The following is a 25514-nucleotide window of genomic DNA, read 5'->3' on the forward strand; positions in this document are numbered from 1 at the left end:
GAACCGCCGGACTGCTGGAGCGGATTCGTAGATGGAGCTTCAAACAAGATGGGAAGTGGAGCTGGTATTCTACTTGTCGCTCCCGACGGACACGAGGTAACCTACTCACTTCGGTTCCTATTCCCCACTACTAATAATGAAGCCGAGTACGAAGCCCTCCTGGCCGGACTCCAGTTAGCGCAAAGTCTGCTCGTCAAATCTCTCAAAGTCCATTGTGATTCACAAGTCATAGTAAATCACATGTTGGGTACAAGTGAAGCTCGTGACGAGAGAATGAAGAAGTATTTGGACAAAGCGCAAAGCATCAGCCGAAATTTCTCCTATTTTCGGATAATCCGCATTCCCAGAGCGGAAAATAGCCGAGCAGATACCTTAAGTAAGTTGGCCTCAGATCCGAGCTCAAAGGCGGAAGAATTAATGCATCGAAGCATTGATGAAGCCGAGGTACATTCAGTATCCAGCTCGCCGAACTGGATGACGCCGATCTTGCAGTATCTGGATCAAGGACAATTGCCCGAGGATAAGAGAGAAGCTCGGAAGATCACGTGCCGAGCACTTCGGTACGAACTTCATGAAGGAGTCCTCTTTAGAAAGTCTTACCTCCAGCCGTTATTGCGGTGTGTAGGACCAGAAGAGACGGACTACATCCTCAGAGAAGTCCATGAAGGATCGTGCGGTAGCCACATCGGAGCCAGAGCTTTAGCTAAAAAAGTTCTGAGATGGGGATATTATTGGCCAACCATGGTACAAGAGGCAGTGCAGCTCGTCAAGAAGTGTACGAAGTGCCAAATTCATGCAAATGTCCCAAGGATGCCGCAGACCGATCTATACACTATGCAAAGCCCTTGGCCTTTCATGCAATGGGGCATAGACATAGTGGGACCACTTCCTCAAGCTCCTCGGCAAATGAAGTTCCTTATCGTTGCCGTGGACTACTTCACGAAGTGGGTGGAGGCTGAACCATTAGCTACGATAACGAGCTCAAAGGCATTGGACTTCGTCTGGAAGAACATAGTGTGCCGATTTGGCATACCCCACATCCTCATCTCGGATAATGGGACTCAGTTCACCGACAAGACGTTCAAGAATTGGTGCCAAGAGCTGAACATTCAACAGCGGTTCACTTCGGTCTCCCATCCCCAAGCAAACGGACAAACGGAAGTAACGAACCGGATTCTGGTGAAAGGGTTAAAAGCTCGGTTAGAACAAGCCAAAGGACAATGGGTAGAAAATCTCCCTCAAGTCCTATGGTCCTACCGAACTACACCCAAAACCTCCAACGGTGAAACTCCGTATAGTCTGGTGTACGGCACTGAAGCCGTAATTCCGGTGGAGATCGGCGTACCCAGTCCCCGAACTCTAAATTTCTCCTCAGAAATGAATGACGACGGACTGAGAGCAGAACTAGATCTCGCCGAAGAAAGAAGAGAATTGGCGTGCATAAAAGCAGCCAAGTATAAGGAGCAAGTAGCCCGGTATTATAACCAAAGGGTGAAAAAGCTTCAATTTCAAGTGGGAGATCTCGTCTTGAGAAACAACGAAGTAAGCCGAGCAGAAAAGCTGGGCAAACTCGAACCCACATGGGAGGGTCCATATCGGGTGTCAGAAGTCCTCGGCAAAGGGTCTTATAAATTGACTCACATGTCAGGAGAACAAGTACCCCGAACATGGCACGTCTCCAACCTCAAGAAGTTCCACTTGTAAGAGACAAAAGTCCGGTCAGTCCGTCTCGTGTCTAGTTCGGTCATAGGGGTATATGTTTTTATTTGTTTGTTTCTTACTTGTACCTTTTACTTGTCGTTTTTTAAAAAAATGTTTAAAGTTTTTTTCTTTCATCTTTTTCATTTTTTCTCTATGTGTTTTGTCTCTATGTGCTTGTCGTCTCTTACAAATGGTACCAAGGTATATCGTTCTTTAAAGACTGATCCCCTTTTTAGATCGATTATTAAAGACTATTGTGAGTCCAAGCTTCTAAGGAGGATATAAGACCACAATTCAGCTTAACAAGCAGTCCGTCTGAAACGAACTGCAATAAGCCAACGATTGTGAGTCCAAGCTTCCAAGGAGGATACAAGACCGCAATTCAGCTTAACAAGCACTTCGTCTGAAACGAACTGCAATAAGGGAAAGTCCGATCCACGCGATAAACCTCGCCGAATTAGGACGACCAAGTTCGGTCAAAGAAGTTTACCTCATAAGACCGGGGACGACCATGTCTAGTCAAAGAGGTTTACTGCATAAGACCACTTCGGTTAACTGGGAAAGTCCGATCCACGCGATAAAACTCGCCGAATTAGGACAAGGGAAAGTTCGATCCCGGCGACAAAAATCGCCAAATTAGAACACAAACCAAGTCCGGTCAAAGATGTTTATTTCATCAGACCAAAGACGAGTCCGGTCAAAGATGTTTATTTCATCAGACCAAAGACGAGTCCGGTCAAAGATGTTTATTTCATCAGACCAAAGACGAGTCCGGTCAAAGATGTTTATTTCATCAGACCAAAGACGAGTCCGGTCAAAGATGTTTATTTCATCAGACCCAAGACGAGTCCGGTCTAAGATGTTTATTTCATCAGACCAAAGACGAGTCCGGTCAAAGATGTTTATTTCATCAGACCAAAGACGAGTCCGGTCAAAGATGTTTATTTCATCAGACCAAGGACCAAGTCCGGTCAAAGAAGTTTACTTCATAAGACCAAGGACCAAGTCCGGTCAAAGAAGTTTACTTCATAAGACCGAGGACGAGTACGATGAAATTTTTTCGCTAAGCTGTAAATACAGTGTTAGAAGCGAAAACAAAATTTCATTTTTCAAATCTTGTTCGGCATACAACTCAGCTACCCTACAAAATGGCGTTACGCTATTACAAAGGACTATTCTACTGTCCAGGGTTGCTGAAGTTAAGCCACCTATCTGCAAAATCCTCTGGAAGCCGAGTTCGGTTGTTCCGAGCAGATGAAGAATAAGCAGGTCGACGAGACGCTATCCTCGACCCAACACCTCTTCCGCGAGCCCCAGAAGCTCTAACCCCTCGGCGATGAAGAGTCTCTGCAATAAGCATTTGCTGATCTTGCTCGCTCATAGTCACAACTCCTCGGCGAATTTCAGTCCGTCCCTGTCTTGACGATTCCGGTTGCTCCTGAGCCCGTTCTCGTCTTGACGTTTCCGGCTGTTCCGGAGTTCGTTGTTGACTTAGAGTAGGATTTTGAACAAGGGAACCAGAGGCTTGATCTGGAGTGCGAGCATCTGTTGGCGGGAAATGCCTAAGGAATCTCTCGATTGCGGGACGCCGGGAAAGAATGATGTCGTACCGAGAAGCCCAGCGCCGTAATGATTTCACAACTTGTTGGCAAGCCAAGCTCTCCAGCGCATTGTTCCTCCGGAGTACATGATATTCCTCCCACAGTTCGTCAACTCGACTCTGAACATCTGATATGGTCACTCCCCCGCGCACACGGATGTAATCCTCGTACGCAGTCCTCTCAGCAATGGTCGTATTCAGCTCGGCCTCCAGATCCTTCTTATCGGACTCTAAGTCCTTATTATCGGCCTCCAGCTTCACTAAACGAGCCAGAAGCTCGTCATTCTTCGTCTGATCGGCTATAGCTCTTTTCTCAGCTTCGTCTAAAGCCGAAGAGTACAGCCGTTTCCAGTGAAGTATCTCCATCTCCTTGAGTACAAAGCAGCTATATTAGTTCGGCAGCTGTACCGAGCAGATAGTAAAATACAACAGGAATAAAGGCGAGTACGAAAAGCTATACGAAGACAAGTGTAGGGAATTTTTCATTCACAAGGAAAATTTTTTACACTAGGAGGGCTTCAAGGCCATTTTACAAGGAAGAAACTAGACTAAGAGAAGGGAGACGAAATCATACTCCGCCAGCTTCGTCTCCGGATCCTCGGTCTGGTTCAGCTTCTTTCTCCTGAGCTACCTCAGCCTCGGCCTCGCATCCTGCCGGCCTCGCCTCCGCCTCCTGATCGGCTTCCTTCTCCGGATGCCCGGCCCGCTCGACTTCGGCCTCCAGCTCCAGCGGCTCGGCCTCACCCTCTCCATTGTAAGTCGAAGCGGGTGAAACGGGTCCCACGGAGGCAAAGATAGCCTCCAGGTTCTCGTCCCGATCAGCTCGACAACTCCGGACTCGGTCTGCAGAAAGCAGGACCGAGGATGAAGCGAGCTCCTCAAGGAGCGGCAGATTCTGAAGCCGAGCTGCTATCTCTCGGCTGTACAGAGGCAACACGACGTCGGCCCCCTGCTCGCCCTTATCGGTAATTAGCCTTACCAGACTACCGACAAAGGCCGAGAACTGGCTGCTCAAAAAGAGTCTCTCCGTGTAAACACGGAGAGCCTCCCCCTGGGCAGCCACGGCGGCAGCCTCCTTCTGAGCCTCCCGGTGCTTCGTCTGCTCTTGCAGGATGATGAGCTGGTTTTTGGCTGACCGGGCTTCATCCTGAGCCGAGATCCTAGCAGCTCGGGCCCTCTCAAATTTGGCCTCAGCCTGTTCGGCCAGACTACGAGCAAGATGCAACTTCTTCTGCATCTCCTCGTAGTCGTGGGATGCTTTGGAGAGCTCCACGGAGACGAGCTTGGCTCTCTGAAGATGAACAAGGAAAAAACTCAACAGAATGGCCATCAAAAAATGTGGAAAAGAAGCCAAGTCAGAAAGCTTACCTCCACAAAATTTGTCGGCCATTGAAAAGGCTCAGGGACGTGTTCCGGGATGTCTGCAACCACCTCGGAGATGACCAGGTCTTTCCCCGGCACTCTTGGGGACTCATGAAATTTCCCCTTCCCTTTAGCCGAACACGACTCCGGCTCTTTCGGATCCGAAGAAGAGGTTTTTTGCCTCTTCGGATCCTTCTCGGCTTCAGACGCCGAGCGAGGGGCTCTCTGCCTCTCCGGCTCCACAAGCTCGGAGGACTTTCGGATAGCCTTATTCAGCATGTACACTGCCAAAAAGCAAGAAAACAAGGTTAGTTTTCTTCGTTAAAGCAGCAGAGCATAAAGATAAAGAGAAATCCTCACCCTCGGCCTCTTCGTCCGAAGACGAGATGTCGAACACGACGTCGCCCTTGACGAGCTCAGACTCCGTGTATTGTTTCCTAACTATGGGAATCTTGTTGAGCTCGCCATCGAGCTCGTCCAACGGTTCAGGCCGAGGATGACGGATAACGGACTTCGGCCCTCTCCAGGGAAAACTAGGAGCCGCGGTCCTATCATAGTAGAAGAAGCGGTTTTGCCACTTCGGCCACTTCGTTTTACAAAAGGCCCTAAAGGGCTGTACAGGGATCAAGTAAAACCAAGACCCCTTCCTCTTAAATTGAAAGAATTTAAGGATCGCCTTCAAAGACAAATCCCTTCCTAAATTACGGAGTTCGGCAGCGAAGGCCGACAAGTGCCTCCAAGAGTTCGGAGTCACCTGGCCTAAAGGAAGCTGAAAAAAATCTAGTAAATCTATAAAGGCAGAAGGGAGGGGGAAACGAAGCCCGCATTCTAAGCAGGCCTCGTACACGGTGGCGTAACCCTCCGGCGGGGAGTCAGCCCTATGATCACCGTCAGGTACCACCGCCTTCCCCCCAGGAAAAAAGTATTTTTCGGGTAGGGATATCACAGTATCCTTACTCAAAATACTATGGAAATACTCTACGGTCTTCTCCCCGGACTCTTTCCGGCCAGAAGACCCCTTACCGCCTCTCCTAACGCTACCCGACTCCGAAGAAGAAGAAGAAGACATTTTTCTTACTTTTTGAAGGTGAAGAAAGTCTGAAGAAATTCTTGAAAGCGGAGAGAGAATTTTCGCAAAAAAGAGAGAGTGCAGAAGAAGCAGTCGCAAAAGTGCTTCAATGATGAAGAAAGGAGGTATTTATCAGATTCGGCGAAGATTTCAAAATCGTCGCACCGTTTCGAATCCCACCTTTTCAGGATTCAACGGCCGGATTTTACTGTCGCATTTAATGCAAGGCACGTCCCCTGACATCAGCCTCCCCCTTGCCTTTATCCAGAATGCCGAAGTGACTCACTTTGCCGAAGTGATTCACTTCGCCCTTCGGGGGGGGTAGTGATAGGGTGCGTACCAAACAAGCCCAACAGCAATGACAGCCCATCAGCCCAAAGCCCAAGGAAGAGTATGAGTTCGGCATTACCAAGGAGTTCGGCCTCAGCCTACAGCTCGGTAAAAGCCAACCAATCAAGCTCTGCTCTCAGGTCGGCATCAAGCTAGAGTTCGGCCTCAGCCTACTGCTCGGTAAAAGCCAACCAATCAAGCTCTGCTCTCAGGTCGGCATCAAGCTCTACTCTCAGATCGGCAACCAAAGCAGTTCGGTCTCAGCATTCGACCGAACAAGGAGTTATTGGACCCATACTGGATTTCCACAACTTCCAACACACCCACTACCACGTGGTGTCAACTCAGGCCACGATCGTAGGCCATGACCTACACTACATCCACGATCTTAGGCCATGACCTACACGACATCCACGACTTAGTGGTGATGCAAGCCACGATCTTAGTTCAATGTATAAATAGAACTTAGATCAGATAGAAAAAGGTTAAGCTCTCTAGAGATAAAATCATATAGCAAGTCTGTGTTGTAAGCTGTAATCCCAGATCAAGCAATACAATCTTGCCCTCCCTTCTTCCCGTGGACGTAGATTTACTTCAGTAAATCGAACCACGTAAATTCTTTGTGTCGTAGTCTTCATTCTCTACCAGCATTTACTAACATCAGAAATTCGCGGAGCCATCACGGGACGCCGGCGTGACGCGCAGTGGATGCTCTTATACATTAGGTTTCAAATTGGACAAGGAATCTGAATCACCTGTAAATGTGTAAAGGAGCTGGAGAAGTAATAAAGTACAGCAAAATGACAAAGAAGCCCACCATCGAAGCAAGGATGACAAGCACCTACTATACTTGTACAGATCAAACTCTACATCTGAATTTAATATTATTAGTATTAAGTATTAACTAATTATTTTATTACAGTTAACCACTAGAATCATTAACTACGTGGTGGGATGGCAAGCTAAAGCCGCTGCACGTGCATGAAGATGAAGAGCATCTCTAAGGGGTGAGGTAAATGGAGAATTAAAGTCATATAATTACCATATTTATCTTTTTTTTTTCCATAAAAAATCATTCTCTAACAGGAAAGGTATTTGAGAAGGTATTATAAATTTTTCCATTTTAAAGAGGTATCTTTACCTAGGGGTGGGTCGATACGATATATCGTATCGAAAACGTTGTATCGTATATCGTATCGAAAATATCGATATGAAAGAATTTCATATCGTTATCGTATCGAAAGTTTCGATATATCGAATTTCGATATATCGAACTTTCGATATGGATGATATCTATATCGTTATCGTATCGATATTTTGATATATCGTACCGAAATTCGATATATCGAAAATATCGATATATATCGTATATTCGATATATATCGTATATTCGATATAAACGATATATCGTACCGAAATTCGATATATCGAAAATATCGATATATATCGTATATTCGATATAAAACGATATATCGCGATGTAAGGAAATTCATATCGTTATCGTATCGAAAACTTATGATACAGTATCGTTTCGTATCGAAAATTACGATATATCGAAAATCCGATAATTTTTCGATATTTTTCAATACGATACGAGCGATATATCATTTTTTCGATATTTTTCCCCAGCCCTATCTTTACCTCTTTATTGATGGAGATGTAAAACCTTATAACTACCATATTTGTCTTCTTTTCGTGAAAAATCATTATCCAAGGGGAAGGTATTATACTTTATATTTTTAATACATTTTATACTATTATTTTATTGATTTACCTTTCTATATACTTTTTTTCTTTGGAATGTATTATTTTTTGGAAGGGTATACTTCACTTTATAAGAAGGTAAATAGATAATATACCTATTTCATTTACCTCTCCTTGTTAGAGATGCTCTAAGTTCAACTATGATTCACCCAAAGGGCCAAAACCATAATTATCTCAATAGGAATATAATCAAATGCAAACTCTAAATATAGTACAAACTTTAAACTATGATCTGGACCGTTAAAAAATGTCAAACAGATTATAAAATAATAGCAACAGAAAATATCAACATAGTGTCAACGGTAGACACTATATTGACATTGTATTGACATCAAAATCTTAAAATTTTACATTGTATGACATTGTGTTGAAAAGTTTAGAGTTTGTACTCGTACAATATATGAGTTTACATTTTATCTCTGCCCTATTTAAATAGTATAACAATGAAGTAAGACCAAATGATGATCATGTTAACACGTGTGTTGAGTTATTTTAGGGCCAATTAATTTATAATAATTAATCCATGTATGCTTTCACACTAACATAAAAGATTGGACAATCGACAAGTACACTGACTAAAATTTCAAAAAATAATTTAAATTAGAGGAGAACAACGGTAAGTAAAACCAAATTCTGGAAATAAATTTTCACTAATGAAATCAAACACCAGACAAACAAGAAAAAAATTGAGTAGTGTCCCGAAAAAGAAAACAGAGCTTCTTCAAGAAGAAGCAAACTAGAGGGCAGAGCATAATAGCACAACATAACAATGATAATCAAACAAATATTGAATGGGTATGGCAGGGCAATCAACCGAAGAAGAACACTTGAAAATTCCCCAACCTTTAAAAAGAAAGGGTGATGGGGAATCGATGCTCGATGATCTTTTCAGCCACCAGAGTGGGAGACTGGAGTTGTCACAAATTGGCCATCTTTGTAAACATGGATGTACTGTTGTGGTAAAGCATGCTCACCCTGCAAAGAGAACACAGCTTTTTGATTGATTCCACATAATTAAGTAATTTTGATGATACAATAATTTATACGGAGTAGGAGATTATTATTATCTGGAACTCTATTGTGCATATTTCAAGATAGTGTTATACGGAGTACTAGTTTTTAGTAATAAAATGGTGTTTTTGGAGGATTGATCCAGCTTTAGTAGAGTAGTTTGGTGCTAGGCAGCTACAGAAAAGCATCGAAACATACCCAATCACCGTCCGGTTCAGAACCAGGTACCAATACATTGATTTCACTCGACTTTGCTGACATAATAGAAGCACCCAATGCGTCTTTGCTCAAGTACAACTGGCAACCTGCAGTATTGTCTACTGAGATTGTTGGAGCTGAACCCTACACAAGGCATAGCAGATGGCTCATTTTACATTCAAGGAAGTCAGCCGTGTGTCATTAGTAGCCACGACTCACAAGTAAACACCTAAAAGAGTATTAGTGGTTTTACCTGACATTGCACCTCTAAGCCGCTGCAATTGACGATCTCACAAGCTGCCACAACATCCTATTCCCCAAATTTAAGAAAACGAGTCAGTTTGACCTTACTGGCTAAAGCTCAAAGAGTTCTAAATAAGCAGCAGGATTGACACAATTCCTTCACCAACCTTGAAGACCACCCCCATTTTAGTGCAGTTATCAACTGTAATGTTGTTTACTTTGCCTGCGAGTATTCTGGTTTAAGCCTTTGATGACTTGCAACAAAAGAGCTGAACTTAAAATGAATGCCAACCGTTACTTACCTTGAATCTGCAGAACTGAATTTTTGCAGCCAAACATATAGACTGTCTGCTTTGAATCACAATCATCAATTACTAGATTATTTCTTCCAATTTGATTCTCAACAACCCATCTGCGCACAGCATGACAGTTAGTTGTCAAAGAACTGAAAAGCAGGAAATATGCCTTTGGGTAAGCATAAACTTTTACTCACTTACGACCCATTTGAAGCTCTAATTTTGGAGGTCCTGACTTTGAGAAAGAAGATGAACCAGCACGAGATCCCTTCTCAGGAGCAGTAACAATGCCACTTCTGTCTGCACGATTCTTGGTTTTCATATCAGCTGTGACTTTCTTCAAACCTCCAGTACAAAAAAAAAACCCACATAAAAACGAAGAATAAACATAAATCTCCACGAGTACAGATTTAGAGATTGGAAACTGATAATTACCTGAAGTAACTGGCTTTCCAGAATTCAGTTCTGCAAAGACAGCAGACATTCCTTCCTTGGGGGCTGCAGAAGAAGGTTGAGCTGTTTCAGAACTGAAAAGTGAAGCAGGTGGAGGGGGTGGAAGGGCAGGAGCAGGAGCGCCACGGGTCGGAGCTGCTTTTGCTGGGGCAGCGGCTGCAATCTTACCCGTGGCATTCCATACAGGCCCAAGTGGGTAATGAGCCTTCACGTAATCCCTCAACCCTGGCAAATAAAGTTCTTTTAAAGCCTTAGCCCACTCGACATGGTTTACATCTTTGTTCCTGTATTCCACAAGGACCTGAACAAAATAAAAAAGAATTTGAACTTTCCATCAGATAATTGTGGCCAATCTTATTAGCAAAACAGAACAATTGCTGCTGATTTAAGTAGGACATAAGAGGAAGACCAACTTAAGATAATGAAAATACAAATCACACAATAGACAAAGTTCCTATGAATCAACCATTAGCTCATCTTTTCTTTATGTTCTTGAACATGGAAGGTTAATAAGTATTAGTACCTTATTGCAATAAAACTCAGCCATTTGCCAGCTTTCTTCTACATGTGCTATAGGCATGCTCATGCCTACAGCGAGATAGCATATTAGTTGTAGTTTTTTATACAAAGGCAATGGAATGAATTTATGCAGGTAAGGTTCTCTTACCACAATCTTTTCCTGTGTATGCAATCCATGCCAGAGCAGCCAGACTATCGGCACCAGTCTTCAAATGGTGCGAAAAATCAGATCGCCTTCCCTCTGCCAATGCAGAAGCTTTACCAATCGCCTCATTCAATGGTTTAAGGAATTCAATCAGGCCTGCCATATCAGGTTTCTGCACAAATCACACACACAGCGAGAGAGGTTAGACTGGCATCAAGTCTGGATACTGAAGCATCTTTTCTAGGACATTCTAGCTATATTATTTACAAATGTCAACATGAAGTACCTCAAAATTTCCCAAAAACTAAAAATAGAAATAAGATTAGTGAACCATCAATGTTTATGTCATCACAACCAGCATCCACCAGAACAGGGGAAGCGAATAAGGATGCTCCACAATCATAGAGCTATATACCACATTGACACCTACAGATCTTGAAGCAGAATTCAAAAACTACTATGCATTCAGAATTATACCAATAGTAGTCTACCAATCAGGCCTCTCAGCATCCCAATTTTGGATCGCTCCTACTTTCTACTAAGTTGGCCTAATTGCACCCCTCATCAAAAAGATGGAACTAAACAGAGTCACATTCAATCTCACTAATTTCCGCATTAGGTCTACTAATTTCACTACTAATTAGCAAGTAATTCATGCCTGCTACCGCATTCTTCATGACTACAAAATAGATACCCAGAGAAATAAGCGGAAATTAAATGCGTCAATCGAAAGCTAATAGCTTCGAATCTACGCGGCAATTTAAACACTTCAAAAGCCTGAAAAAACAAGCAGCTAAAGCGTTATAACCGATAGATTGCAACTAACCTGAGTTTGCTTGATTTTGACAAGTAGCTCCCGCTCCACACTAAACGCCTCTGCAATAGCCTTAGACACATCCAGAACCTTTCCTCCGATCTTCTCCGCCGCGCTGGTAACTCTGGCAACATACTGCGAAATCAGATCATCAAACGCCACAATCGAGGGATCCGTCGCAGAAGCATCTCCGCCATCCTCCGGCGCAGCAACCTGCCGGGATCCTCCGATCGAAAGCGCCTCCAGCCGCACCACCGCGGCTTCGAGCCTCTTCACCAAACTCTCATCCATTACAGTTTTCAGTAGTCGGTCGATTAAAAAATCTTCAATCAGCACAAGTCATACACAACGGATCTGGTGCGCGCACGAGTTCGTTGATGTGTGTCCGTCTTCCACAAATTTCCACGAATTTTTCAAGGAATTTTATTTGTTTCTTTTTCGCCAAAAGGTAAGGAGGTGAAGTCCAACTGGTATGTTTATTGGTCTGAGTTGCGGAAATCACAGATAATTCTTTTTTTTCCGGAAAAGATATAAGTATATCTGATTTATTTAATTTTATTACTCTGTTTAATTGGGCGGAGGTAATGTGGGGATATACGTGTCGGTGGTTTATTGGTGAGGTCAATGTTGTGGAGCGTAAGGTAGAAATCTTGAATGCTTGTTGTTGGATTCGACCGTTTGCATTTGCATAATTATGTATGGGATATATGTTGTAAATGCAATTATAAAATTTGTCAATTGTTTGTATAGTATGTTTGAAGTTGTGAATATTGCCTAATTAATTTTTACTACAATCCAGATGTTCGTGTTTATGTTTATATACATGCACCTGAACAATCGATTAGTAATTCATACTCGAAGACAAGGGACTGAGGGAGAAGAGTGTTAATTCGAATTGATGTCTAAATAACGCCACATTTATAGATGTCGACAGGTTAAAAGGCCATTTGTGGGATCATGATTTTTGTAAATAATGTTAGAAACATTTATAAAAGGAGTTGAAAGTTATCGAAATCAATGTGAAATAAATATCCAGAAAAGGATATGACATAGGAGATCGTTCTTGTTTGAATCAAGGTATAAGCAACAAATAATATAGTACTAGTACATGTTTGAGAACTTCCTTGAATCTCACTGAAATCATATACTAGTACTACTAAACATTACCCCTTTAACTACATGAGATGAGACCCCCGTGTCACATTTCAATTCTGATATTATAATGCTAATCTTGATTATTTTTATTTATTATTTACTAATCATGAAATTTAAAATACTTCTAAAAATTTCAAGAATCCCACTGCTGCCTCTGGATCCTACAACTTAAGGTAAAACACAGAAAATAGACAAGTTCAAAATCTGTGAAAACATTATAAATATATCTCTAAATGGGGAGGGGGAGTATTATCAAGAAAATACATGGATCACAAATCACACTATATATATTCACATTAACCTTTAAATGCCGACGCAGGAGAAGAAAAATTAAAAAAAAAATCTTCAACTTATCTTGTTTAGAGTCGAAATTTCTTCACGATTGGGTGTTGGCAGTGAAAACCTGCAAATTTCTTCCATGAAAATACTGACTTGCCTAAGCTAAGCATATGACAAAATGGTAGAGGATCGTTCTACGTCTAAACAGTGTTGAATTTCGGAATTCATACATATACTCTTATGCATCGTGCATTAATGCAGGAGAAAAACTAGAATACCTTTTTATGCATCTTTAATATGATCATCTAGCTCCCCGTTGGTCTTTCTCCACCATCATTCACCACTTTCGTTTGTGCAGACGGAATTTCATTTCTGCTCGTGGCTTGGAGATGATGTGAAGGAGCTGTATCACGAGCAAATCGGGTTCCCTGTAGAGTAAAATAGCTGATATCTTGATGAAAAAGAACCACCTTATTGCCAAATTCAAATCTAACTTCTCAATAATGATAACCAAAGTGTTTTTGCATATATGAACCGTGAACGGCGGCACTTATATGTTATATCCACGTCTTCAGCATGTTCTTCAGATATTAGTGATGAAGAAGAAAGGTACCAGGCATGCATAATTAATTAACTACAGTCTCATAGTAGAAATATCCTAGAATTAAAGAATCCAAAGAAAAACAAGAGGTGTGTAGCTTACAGCACGGTAAGAGAATTCATCTGCCTCGAGCATGTGCACAACTTGCCCCATCTTTGGCCGTTTGTGGGCATCAATATCTGTACAGCGCAGGCAAAGTAGTAATACTCTCTTTAAAGCTCTTGGGGGAGGAGGAACACTGATCCGCGGATCTACTAACTCTTCGACACGATGACTTGCTATCATCCCTTTGAACCAGTCGATCAAGTTCGTCTGAAATAAGGAAAGAAAATAATGAAAAAATGACAATTATGGTAATCGAATAAATAATTTGAGCTATGGTCATCGCTCATTTTTCAATGACAGATGAATTGTTTCACCTCTCCAGGTGGTCTGGAATAGTCTACCGGGCTCCTGCCAGTGATTATTTCCATGAGTAGAACTCCAAAGCTGTAGACATCATTCGTTTCGTTAAGCATGCCGGTACTTGCATAGTCAGGGCAGACATATCTGTGGTGATTAGGGAAACATTTGTGAGGCAAAAGAAGGTTATTGTTTGTGCTTCCTAACAGGTGAGGTTCAGAGGGAAACAAACCCAAATGTTCCCATCACACGGGTGGTGACATGGCTAGCATCAGATTCCAATAATTTGGCAAGTCCAAAATCTGATACTTTTGTATTCCATTTCCTATCCAAAAGTATGTTGCTTGATTTTACATCACGATGAACAACTTTGGGTTCCAATCCTTCGTGCAAGTAAGCGAGTCTGGCAAAATTTAAAGAAATTAGCTAGTACCAAAGAGTAACACAGACATGATTATAATAAAGTAAATATAAAATTTAACAGTAGAACTTGAGCAACTATTTTGAAAAAGACATTGTCTATAAAAGTGAAAAGACATGCACATTTATTGACTTCCAATGCAAGATTTTAACATGGCAATATGCAACCCGAGACAGAAAATGCTGATTAGAAAGTTAGACATATTGAGCAACTACATGATAAATAACCAAGGATTATAAGCACACAATCCTATTACATGTTCAAGCATATAAAAGAGGTCGACACGTGAATGACAATAGGAGCAATGTAACAAGCTAGGTTTCACAGAAAATACTTGCTTTTTATCTTAGGAAGCCCTCACAACTAGATTGTAGTATCTATCGATATACAGCACAGTAGATTGTAAAGATAGATTGATAGAAACCAGGCGCCACTCTCAATAGCTTTCTCTGCAAACCTACTAATGTAATAAAAGCCATTGGTAGCTCCCATCGCTTCTCTGTTTCAGATAATGGATCTTAGAACTCAACTTGGAGTTATGTATATTGGTTTAGAAACAGCAGAAAGAATTGAACACATGTGCATTCAACAAGAATAGAAGACTAGAAACAGAAACAAGTAGTGAAATAGCCATAACAAGGACAGAAGATATGTTGAACAATTATGGTAACACGCAGAATTTAGATTTTAGCATGCAGTATGTAGGCTTCACTCACCCTCTGGCTGCTCCTACTGCAATTTTCATCCTGACCTCCCAAGTTAGAGGGCTGACAGGGCCTACATCACCATGCAACCACTGCTCCAAATTGCCATTATCAATGTACTCGTAAACAAGCAACCTGAAAGGGAAGCACTAAGTTAGTTTATTCAACAAAAACATGCTTTATCCACCCAGAATAAAGGGTAACAAGTGGCTGAACAGACGGACCTTTCAGTGCCTTCTGAGCAGTAACCTATCAAACCCACAAGGTTCTTGTGTCTTACTTTCCCAATGGCTTCAACTTCCACCTTAAATTCTTCCTCTGCATGGCCCCTGACGGAGAACGATGAAAACATATGGTATCATCAAGATCAATAAGTAGTAGTACTATATTTTAAAGTCAATGATAATTTAATAAAATTTATACTATGAGATGAAAATTTCTTTTATACACGCGTATATCAGTAAGCTATATAATAACCAAACCAAATATATTAATCCAAGTATCGCACGCCATTCTCAAATTTTTTCGATCATTCTATAACATTGTATTTTGTCCCAAGTCTATGCTACATACCGTGGATAACATGAATAATGAAATGTAGAACGAGACCAAAACACAATGGCACTATGGCATCATATAATAAAATAGGATAAAGATAAAAGAAACCAATTAGAAAGAAGCAAGATCCATTATAATCGGTGATTAGATAAAAAAAAGAGAGCATATAGATAAAGACATAAAGTTAAGCAGAATTAGATAAAGCAATTCAACAATCTGATACATAATTTGATTTGGTAACCGCTTGTTAAAAAGTAAAGTCAAAGTTGGCCCCGCTTAAGATAAATAATAATAAAATAAAGAAATGAAAGAAATGAAAGTGATTACTTTGTTTTTCGGTAATCCATAGTCAACAAAAACAAAAAGATTATGTTCCCCAATCCCCACACACTCAATTCAACATAATTCACAAAGCTGTGATTTCATGCAATTCTATCAAAGAATCCCTACCAAACACATGCTTCTCTTCCGAATTCGACAAGCAATAATTACAATATTTGCTTTAATTTATTAAAAAAGATAAAAATCACCTAGTAGGTCTACAAGAATCCACACCAACTTATATACATCATCACCATTTATTGCATAATAGTAGTAGTAAATGTTTTAATCTGCATAGCAATTTCAAATCATTTTTCAATTTACAATGACTTGAATTATGCTGCATTATATAGTGATAATATAATTACGAAATAATCATAGAAGGGACGGATGCCATATGCATACTCAAACCGTAACAGATTAATCTGCAATAGCATCTAAAACTGTAACTATTAATTTTAGGTCGATATGCACAATTTATTGCAGTGCAACATAAATGCAAAGAATTCCAAAATTTAAATGAAAGAGTAATTGCGTCGGTGGATTTTACCTCTTATTTGATAATTTTTTTATAGCAACCACAGATCCGTCGTGCAAAACCCCACAGTAAACGACGCCGTATCCTCCTTCTCCGATTACATTCTCATCAGAGAACTGATTCGATGCCGTCTGAAGCTCCCGTAAGCTGTAACACTTCCCCCACCCAAAGCTCCCCAAACCGTCGGTCGACACCGACTTAACCGACGACGACTCGCTCCGAGTCGTACTCGACTCGTAGCTCACCGAGCTCGCCTTTTTACTCTCCGACTCAATCTGCTCCGCCTTCACCACGTTCTCCACGACGAACACCTTCTTCTCGACAATATTCGAAATTTCATCTGCTGCGCGTTGATCCGGCTCATTAACCAGGGGAATGAGTCCGGCACCGCGTTTTGTGCCGGTACGGCGGCGCGTGCAGCTCCCGCGGCGGAGGAAGATGAAAACCAGAATGAAAACCGCCAGCGCCAGCAGGACGGTAACGATTATGACTACGTATAGCTTCTGGTGGAGAATTGGAGTTTTGGCGGTGAAAGCGCTCCCGCCGGCGGAGTCATCGGAATCCGCCATAGATCGCGGCAATGCGGAGTTTGTTGCGTGTGTGGAAGACGACGTCAGTGCATGCCACAAAGGCTGAATTCAATGCGAGACTAAATTTTAATTGAAAAAATGGAGGTGTAAATGATAACTGAGATATCAAAACATTGATTAATATGCATATAAGGTTGATAGGGATTGGTAGCATTCAACCACAACGGATATACGATGAAAATGAGCGAGTGCAGGGAGAGATGATGATGGCGATGAAATATTGAATTTAGTGAGTTTGAATTTGGGCTTAAGAGATTGAAAATTTTACAGAATTGCCACTGTGAGTGAGTGAGCAATGGAGGGAAATAGAGTGCACGCTATACTGAGACTGAGAGGAGCGTGCTGCCGACCGTTCGCTTGTGAAATGACACATCTGTCCCCGTGTTTTGTTGAATCAACTACTGCCTATGTTGATAAAGGAGTTTATTTATTTTCCTATTTAGACACGTTTTAATGGTATTCTACTTATACTCTAATTGTTTTATAAGATGCATTAGTAGTATTTTTTAAAAGTTGGGTATAAATTCACAATAGAGTAATATGGTAATGGAGTAGGTCAAACAGTTCAAAGCACATATCAAAACAATTGATGAGTTATATTTTGGCTCAGTGTATCATATGAACGACTGCACAAATGCCCAAAATTATGAGGGAGTCGAATACTCTTTTACAAAAATATTGTCAAAAAATTAAATGTGTGAGTAAGTAATTTAGAAATATAAAATGTCAAATATTAGGTGACAAACTAAATGATGAGTAATTTTTAGTGGACGGATAGACTGTTTTTTTATATTCCACGTGTGAATTTCCCTTTTAAACCGTAATAAATATGGCCGTTATAGGCGTCTCATCTTGTGTGAATTAAATAGATAGATATACATTATGTTTGGAATTTGGATTATTATTGTGGACATTTATATTAGTGACGTATACGATTACGACCACCAAATACAACAAGATGAGATGAATTTTGATATAGTTCCAAATGTAATTACTAAATGATTAAATTAATTGCTCTCTATAATACACGAATGCTAACTGCAGAAGAACAACAAATGCAGTATGCATCAATTCTCAATATTTTAGGGGATCCAATGCAGAATAAAAGTAAACACTTATTTAATTAAATAATACAAGTCTATTACGTTTCTTCTTAGTCCCAACAGCAAATCCTGGCTCTGCCATTGTATGCATTCAATTTATAAACATAACTATGATGCTCGTGCAATTTCTACTGCTTCAATGAAAGTAGCAAGTAAGATTAAAGCATCAGCCAAAGTTTACACATCTCATTTCATAAAACAACATACAAGCATTAGATCAAACGCAAACAACTGCTCAAAAACTCCACCAACTTCGTGCCATCGGCTTAATTTTGTTGAGAATTCACCAACACGGTGAGCATCAGCATCAGTCTAGGCACGACCCGGGTGCAAATATCCACAGCAGTTATTCATAGAAAAAAAACGCAGTAAGATTAGTCATTCCGCAGCACCTCATTACAGAAGGCGCCTCGTGAAGTTTCTCGTAGTCCCGTGGTATGTCCGAACCAGCAACCCCACTCCCACCCCAACTCCGAGGCAGATCCCAAGGCCGATTCCAACTCCTACCCTTACACCGGCATTGAACCACGATAACTCCCCATCTTTGCCTTCTAAATATTCCATACCATAATAGGCGTTGCTGTGCCCTTCCTCTTCTTGCCTATAATCTTGAAAGTTCCTCAACTGAAGAATTATTGCAAAGAAAAAGAGATCACACACAATTCACAAAGAGTTGAATAAACATTCATTTGCTTTGGGTTTCATCATTATAGGGCAATGAATATCAAATTAGTACTTCGGAAAGAGGTTGGCATTTTCCTTCATCTCACTTGCTAAACGTTGAGTAGATTTGGCCAAGGGAGTTTGAGAATTCTAAAACCTTCTGCATAAAGTGTGTGGAAGTCTATCATGTGGAAATACTTCTAAGTCACGGATCATGCATAGAAAGCTTTCTTGAATCAAGATGATAGAGAATCAGAAAGGGAGAAGGAGTTTTAATAGTAGTACTTTTTAGCAGAGTTGTGTGTCACACAGAAATTTAAAAAATCAATTCGGCCATACATTTCTCTGCACTCTGCACCCTCTCCACCGCGATAGGCCAGCTCTAAGTTCCTACGGATTCGGGGAATTGGAGGAAACCAGAGGATAAGACAAAGTCGATAAGGTGCTTAAGTTCAAAAAATGTGTTCATCTAATGAATCAGAATATCCTATTATCCACTTCTGGTCCTCTTGAAATTTGCAACATCTCACACTATATATAAAGAAGTCGTCACACACACACAGTGCATAGAAACATGTGCCAGCCTCTAGCAATCCAGGATATGGTTTAATATATGTCTGCCAAAATATGTGCATGCCAACAACACCACCCCATTTTAATGTAGTAATCAAACAGATGGATCATGGATGCATCACAAAGTGCTAATGTAAAAAATGAGAAGATCAATACCGGCATTGTGAGCATGGACGGACCCTCTTTATGGCTAAGCTCCGTCTCATATTCCGGTATAGCTTCCAGCATCCCTTTCCTCGTCTGCTTCCTCCTGTGGTGGCTGAAGTGCAAAGTCTGAGTCAGTATTATAGGACTACCCGAGAAGCTACCAGCCACATAAACTTCAACAGCCGGTGCACACGCATTCTGATTCCCTTTGAGAAATCTGGTGCCTGCAACTAAATCCGACTCACAACTCATGCTCCAAATCTGCCCCTGATGCCTATGCTCCCCTAAAGATCCATTGCTATGGCAAAGCTCTAACCTACCCATTAGCACGAGCACATTCTCACGGAATACCTCAAGCTTCACACTCCCCGTCACCCTAATACTGTCGGTGCTCACGAATGTGACCATTTCGGACTGCTTATCCAGCCTGTCCCTTTTCAAGAGGGTGGACACACCATCGGAGTATATGCTAGTCCTCACACCGTTCACCTCTAGGAGCGTGTCGCGGTTCAACGGGACGTGATTTAGCGTGAGGTGCTCGGGCGTTGAGTCATCATCAACAACACATTTGCTCACTCTAACATAGAACACTCTCAAATCAAGCCACTGCACACTACTATGCTGGTAGGAGGGGTGCCTCGTGACGGTGTGGTGGCCGTTTTCATGGAGCTCCTCATAGGAATCCCCCATTTCTCTAAGAGAAATCAGCACCTCCTCTCCATTGACATCCATGATTTAGATAGTGAAGCTATGGAAAGTGATGAAGAGAGAGGGGGCTATATCAGTGAGATAAACCTGAAAACATGACAGGACAGCAGTGTGAAAGCGATCCACAAGATGAGTTCCACACATTTCAAGAACACACACACACACACACCAGAAAAGAAAATAGATTTCAATCAAATAGAGGGAAAAACCAGCAATTACTCCTACAAAATGGAAAAACTTAAGGAATTAAGCAACAAATACAAGGAAGCACAACCAAATTAGGGCAAAGAAATGATAATCAATAAAACAGTGCAAGTTATACAATGATAATCAATTGGAAAAGAAAATCGAGATAATAGAACATGGATTGCAGTGCACTACATTATCCGGATTAAGAAACAAACACAAAAATAACGACATTAAAAAAAGTGCAAAATCAAAAAATTGAGAGTGAAAATTACCAGTTGAATAATTGATACGCGGTTGGCTTTATTAAGCTGAAAGTAGAGTTAAAAATTGAATAGTAGATAATTGATGAGCATGAGACGGTGATGGAGGAGAAATGGAATAAAAAGCACATTATTGCGAGGGAACGAAAAAAAATGAGTTAGGCGACGAAAATACATAGTAAAATATTGATGCATAAAGAGACAAATTCTGCCCCACAGGCGCTCAGGAGATACACCCGGAGTCATATCCATTATCAGTACCATGCAATTTAAATAGACGATGGGTATTTTATTTTTAATATTTAATTGGGTATGGCCTTTGCAAGAGATTAAATTCATACGGCCGAATATCTAATTGGGGAAGAAAACAAACAACCGAATCATGACAAAAATAAACAGTGTAGTAGCACTATTTAGCGCTACAAAGTGCATACGTTGACAATACAATACAAAACACATTTTTTACATTTATTCTAACATCATACAATTGATAAATTTAATTTTACATTAAAGTCCAATCAAATAAAGTGAATTTGAGAAAAGGTAAATTTCTATGTAACTTTTGTAAATGCAAACTAATCAAAGGATGGAATTATTATTTAGAAAACCTTTTTAAATGCGAACGATTCACGCTATATAAGAATGATAAGTAATAAAATATTGAATGCATGAAACGTTAAATGCGTTTGCAGTACTATGATATATATTCGTTACTATAATGAATATCCTCTGAGTTTGTGTTTAAATTGCGCAACTCTATCCACCCAGTGCCAGTATGGGATGGGACGAAATAATTTTTTTAAATCCGACCTATTGATCCTGCCCTACCCGTTCCACTTTAGTTTAGTGGAGTAGTATTATTTTTTAAGTGCTTTTTTTAAATTTTCTAATCCCACTAATTTTATTTTATCACAAATAAATACCTCAAATAACATGGGACAAATACAACATTACCTTATTTTCTTAATTTGCAATTTTTTGAAATAGTACTCGTATATTGACATGAGGCAGGACCATGCCCATCTAACCCTAAAGAGTGACCAAACGAAGAAGCTAGTGAAAATGCAAGATGGACATGGTATACAAAAAATTTAGAGATTCAAACATTTTAAATTTTAGATATCACAACTATACAAATATTCAATTCATTTTTACTCTATTTCTACGATTATCATTGGTTACTTAGACATACCATGTATTAAAATGTTTGGACTACTAAAATTACTTTAATATGATGGGCATATTTATATTTTTCATTTCATTTCATTTTGTCTATATTTAAATTTGGGAGTCCTGTTTGATCCCATCAGTCTGTAGCACAATACATATGTCGATATCAGACACAAGCAACACCAACAAGATTATAAATATACGAGCCCTACTACATATCTCTACATGTGAAATTCTATTTTTAGATGGAGAAAAATGAACTTTTTTGTTCAATCCCAATATTTTGAAATTATTCTGCCAACCAAGTATGTGTTTCTGAAACCAACGCTTCTTGACAGGTAATACTGTCTTCAATTTTCATCAATGAAAATGAATATTACAACTAAAATTAAAGACAAAATTCCAATTCTCCATGAATTGTGAAATTAACAAACACACCTAATTATAAAACGTAGCACATTTGTTACTACTAAATTAAACCTGATTGGTAAGGTGGTTACTTGGTACAATCAGACCATCATCTGATTGGCAACTCCATACCTCACTTAAGATCAAGCTCAAGCATAAGAAAATCTACAATCTCCACATAAACAATTTATATTCATGAAATTTTGAAATCAACAGAGAAATAGGCTTTATGATGAAGATGAAGTAATAACGTATTGTGAAGTTAGAGTTGGAGAAAAAACGAGACCATCAACAAGGGACAAATACATCCGAACGGTATATCCATCTTTTAAGGGTAAATTAGCAATCCTTCGTTTTAGAGTCCACAGTGACTCGTTCCAGGAAATGGAGATCATAGAGTGACTGAACATGAATAAGCAAATGCCACCAGGCTGAGATTGATCGATGCGATGTTTTCTGGATCATTGTTCACCGAGGAATTCCAAACTCTAAAGCACATGGAGAAGAATTCAACAAGGCTTAAATCAGTGGACAGAATACAGTATGTATACGAGAGCAATCAGGAATTACTAAAGCATCATAACAATTGAACGTGGCTTTATAATTCATCTTGTAGAAAGTTGTGGATTTATTTGAACTATGAATAACCTTTGCATTCTTGCTAGACTAGCTACCTCACAAATTATAAGCAATTGCTTAATATTAAAGTCTACAACTTCGAAACTCCAATTAAGCTATACACCAGATACCGGGATCATTGCTCCTAAATGGAACTTCTACAATCCTGCTTGCTTTCAGAACAGAAGCACCAATGAAAGAAAACAATTCAGTATTCCGAGTTGTTCAAGGGTAATGCACCACAATAAGATTAATCAGTGAATGGTCAATGCTGTGTCACTGTGTGCCACTTCTGCTTTACTTTAACACATCAAAACACAAATATGACTATTTCTATGAAAATCTAAATTTCATCATAAAGGGAAAAAACCATCAGTTAACTTACAATAAAAAATTATGAAAGAAGAGACATAAACGACGTATTTTTCTCAACATTTTTTGGTACACTACAAAAATAGCCACCCCCATTTGTGGTCTTTCAAGAATCAAGACATGTATGATTGAGATTGAAAATCATCTCACAATCAACTGCTTGGTTTATTTCCATTTGAAGTGATGTGGAACATGATTATAATTCAACTTACATATCAACTGCTTAGTTTATTTCTATTGAAGTCGATACAATCCATTCTACTATGTAAGCATCACATAAACCTATTTATGGCTAACAAAACTATCACATTGAGTAGCAGGCTGTAACAGGGTTTTTTCTATTTTTTTCTAAACCACAACTATCATTCCTCGTTTGTACTGGACTTTTTTTTTGTTCCGGATTTGGGAGAGACGCATGACCCTCATGCGTCTCCTTTTAATGAGACGCATGACGACTATGCGTCTTTCATAAAGACGCATGAGGGTCATGCGTCTCTCCCAAATCCGGAACAAAAAAAAAGTCCAGTACAAACGAGGAATGATAGTTGTGGTTTAATTCGCGCCTGAATGAGGCTACTGCCTCGCCTCGTCTGATTTAATTCGAATTAGAGACGCATAAGCCTCATGCGTCTCTTTCTAAGACGCATGACGCTTATGCGTCGTCTATTAAAATTTTTTAAAAAAAAGAGACGCATGAGGGAGATGCGTCTCTCCCTAAGACGCATGACCCTCATGCGTCGTTAAAAAAACGAAAAAAAAAAGAGAGACGCATGACCCTCATGCGTCTCTATGAAAGACGCATAATTGTCATGTGTCTCATTAAGAGGAGTCATGCGTCTCTCCCAAACCAGGAACAAAAAAAAACTCTAGAACAAACGAGGAATCCTATCTCTCTTCTAGCACAAAAATAGAAAAAACCTGGCTGTAACATGAGTTGACTACCAAGCCACGGTGATAGCAGCGGCTATACAAAATCAGCAAGAAGTAAATGGATCAAACTTTACACGACAAGTAAGGAAATTAAACCTTGAGAAAGCCAACTCCAGCAGGTCGTATCAACGGCGATATTAGACTTCAATCGAGCACCTGCAATCGTACTATGGAGCGGCAGCATTGTCCCCAAGCTTCCCAACACTGGAGCAAACCTTTGATAAACCAATAAACCTCAAAATTGGTAATCGTAACAGAATATATAACCCTTAAAACGTTCGAATCGTATCAAATAACAAACGAATTAGCGAGAAACAAGGCTCCAGTGCAGAAGTCAATCCAGCCAAAAACACATTGGTTCTGATATGAACGATTGCGACAATTCTTAATTTATTTATTGAAAAAACATGAGAATAACAAAATAATCGAAGAAAACAATCAAGTAAAACCAACAAATGAAAAAATTTATGTGGCCGAACCTTGTAACAGCACGAGTGGATAGGCTGGTCGAAGAAGAGAACGCGGTGACGGATTTGTGATTTGAGTCGAATTTGGGGGGGCGAATGCGCAGAGAGCTCCTACCGATTACGGCGGCGAATCTGCTCGCCGACGCCATTGGTGCTTTCGCTGGAGGTTTTAGCTTTATGAACCCTTTACTCGAACGTTCTATCGTGATTATGTGATTTGTGTGGTATGTACACAAATTCGTACTCCTATAGTCCTATTACTTATTTCACATTTGCTTGTGGTATAAAAATTTTAAAACTTTTATAACACTAAACTACTCTTTTGTCCTAAATATACAATCGTTTTTATGAAATTAATCTTGAACATTTATTTTACGAAAACCAAATCCCAAAAAAAATTCAATTGCAACTGAAGTCATTCTTTTTTTACCAACTCCTCGGTTAACGCCAATTAAGCTATTAATCTCTAATCTGAGATGTATTAGCAACCTAATTATAATCTAATTTTATCTCACTTTTAATTTTCCCCTCCTCAACACCTCATTCACAAACAACACAACCTCCTCGATCATGCTGAAGCTCATCTTCAACCCAACGCAGTACACTGCGGATTGAGGCCAAACATTTGTCCATAAACATAAATTATCAATTTTGTTTTTAAAGTTTGGACGAAAATAAGCCAAAAATTGGGATTAGGGAATGATAAAAAAAAGGGGCTAAAAAGATTGGGTGATGAATTGAAAAGAAATCGAATGCAGAGGTGCTTGAAATCATGTGTTTTATTATTTACAAATCCTAATTTGTTTTAAATACTCTATTATTTTTCAAAATT

General features: G+C 40.1%; 4 protein-coding genes across 6 annotated transcripts; all 4 read right to left on the reverse strand.

Annotated features, from left to right (window-relative positions):
• Positions 1-8447: 8447 nt before the first annotated feature.
• On the reverse strand, positions 8448-12026 carry LOC121748026 (cyclase-associated protein 1-like). Its single transcript, XM_042142237.1, has 10 exons — positions 11518-12026; positions 10695-10863; positions 10551-10615; positions 10010-10328; positions 9772-9919; positions 9581-9690; positions 9446-9501; positions 9289-9345; positions 9036-9179; positions 8448-8801 (listed from the first exon to the last, which is right to left on the reverse strand). The coding sequence occupies exons 1-10, from the start codon at positions 11794-11796 to the stop codon at positions 8715-8717; spliced, it is 1434 nt and encodes a 477-aa protein (XP_041998171.1). The 5' UTR covers positions 11797-12026; the 3' UTR covers positions 8448-8714.
• Positions 12027-12848: 822 nt separating this feature from the next.
• On the reverse strand, positions 12849-17341 carry LOC121748027 (probable receptor-like serine/threonine-protein kinase At4g34500). 2 transcript variants are annotated; one of them, XM_042142239.1, is made up of 8 exons: positions 16497-17341; positions 15292-15396; positions 15080-15202; positions 14175-14345; positions 13960-14089; positions 13643-13852; positions 13218-13367; positions 12849-13063 (listed from the first exon to the last, which is right to left on the reverse strand). In XM_042142239.1, the coding sequence occupies exons 1-7, from the start codon at positions 17051-17053 to the stop codon at positions 13245-13247; spliced, it is 1419 nt and encodes a 472-aa protein (XP_041998173.1). In that variant the 5' UTR covers positions 17054-17341; the 3' UTR covers positions 12849-13063; positions 13218-13244. The 2 variants fall into 2 exon arrangements, with proteins under 2 accessions (XP_041998173.1, XP_041998172.1); XM_042142238.1 differs by having other exon boundaries at positions 12849-13367.
• An 828-nt stretch (positions 17342-18169) lies between these two features.
• LOC121749686 (uncharacterized protein At1g01500-like) lies at positions 18170-20940 on the reverse strand. Its single transcript, XM_042144274.1, has 3 exons — positions 20730-20940; positions 19570-20355; positions 18170-18801 (listed from the first exon to the last, which is right to left on the reverse strand). Exons 2-3 carry the CDS (start codon positions 20290-20292, stop codon positions 18574-18576), a joined length of 951 nt encoding a protein of 316 aa, XP_042000208.1. The 5' UTR covers positions 20293-20355; positions 20730-20940; the 3' UTR covers positions 18170-18573.
• Positions 20941-22465: 1525 nt separating this feature from the next.
• On the reverse strand, positions 22466-24934 carry LOC121746836. 2 transcript variants are annotated; one of them, XM_042140776.1, is made up of 3 exons: positions 24695-24926; positions 24312-24430; positions 22466-22783 (listed from the first exon to the last, which is right to left on the reverse strand). In XM_042140776.1, the coding sequence occupies exons 1-3, from the start codon at positions 24829-24831 to the stop codon at positions 22764-22766; spliced, it is 276 nt and encodes a 91-aa protein (XP_041996710.1). In that variant the 5' UTR covers positions 24832-24926; the 3' UTR covers positions 22466-22763. The 2 variants fall into 2 exon arrangements, with proteins under 2 accessions (XP_041996710.1, XP_041996709.1); XM_042140775.1 differs by lacking the exon at positions 22466-22783 and adding an exon at positions 22876-23086 and having other exon boundaries at positions 24695-24934.
• Between the last annotated feature and the right edge of the window lie 580 nt (positions 24935-25514).

This window comes from Salvia splendens, chromosome 9 (assembly GCF_004379255.2).
Source record: "Salvia splendens isolate huo1 chromosome 9, SspV2, whole genome shotgun sequence".
NCBI lineage: Eukaryota > Viridiplantae > Streptophyta > Magnoliopsida > Lamiales > Lamiaceae > Salvia > Salvia splendens.

Bases quoted from the DNA above. Each gene is read 5' to 3' on its own strand.
- LOC121748026 (XM_042142237.1), bottom strand. From the start codon at position 11,796: ATGGATGAGAGTTTGGTGAAGAGGCTCGAAGCCGCGGTGGTGCGGCTG. The intron at 10,864-11,517 runs GTTAGTTGCAAT...TGATTTGTGCAG, and splicing joins TCAAAATCAAGCAAACTCAG to AAACCTGATATGGCAGGCCT. The intron at 10,329-10,550 runs GTACTAATACTT...TATTTTGTTCAG, and splicing joins CTGAGTTTTATTGCAATAAG to GTCCTTGTGGAATACAGGAA.
- LOC121748027 (XM_042142239.1), bottom strand. From the start codon at position 17,053: ATGGCGGATTCCGATGACTCCGCCGGCGGGAGCGCTTTCACCGCCAAA. The intron at 15,203-15,291 runs GTCCGTCTGTTC...CTTCCCTTTCAG, and splicing joins TGCTCAGAAGGCACTGAAAG to GTTGCTTGTTTACGAGTACA. The intron at 13,853-13,959 runs GTGAAACAATTC...TCCTTATTTCAG, and splicing joins ATTCCAGACCACCTGGAGAG to ACGAACTTGATCGACTGGTT.
- LOC121749686 (XM_042144274.1), bottom strand. From the start codon at position 20,292: ATGGATGTCAATGGAGAGGAGGTGCTGATTTCTCTTAGAGAAATGGGG. The intron at 18,802-19,569 runs GTATTGATCTTC...ATAATTCTTCAG, and splicing joins CGTCCATGCTCACAATGCCG to TTGAGGAACTTTCAAGATTA.
- LOC121746836 (XM_042140775.1), bottom strand. From the start codon at position 24,831: ATGGCGTCGGCGAGCAGATTCGCCGCCGTAATCGGTAGGAGCTCTCTG. The intron at 24,431-24,694 runs GTTCGGCCACAT...GGTTTATCAAAG, and splicing joins TCCACTCGTGCTGTTACAAG to GTTTGCTCCAGTGTTGGGAA. The intron at 23,087-24,311 runs GTTTAATTTCCT...CTGTTCTGAAAG, and splicing joins CTGGAGTTGGCTTTCTCAAG to CAAGCAGGATTGTAGAAGTT.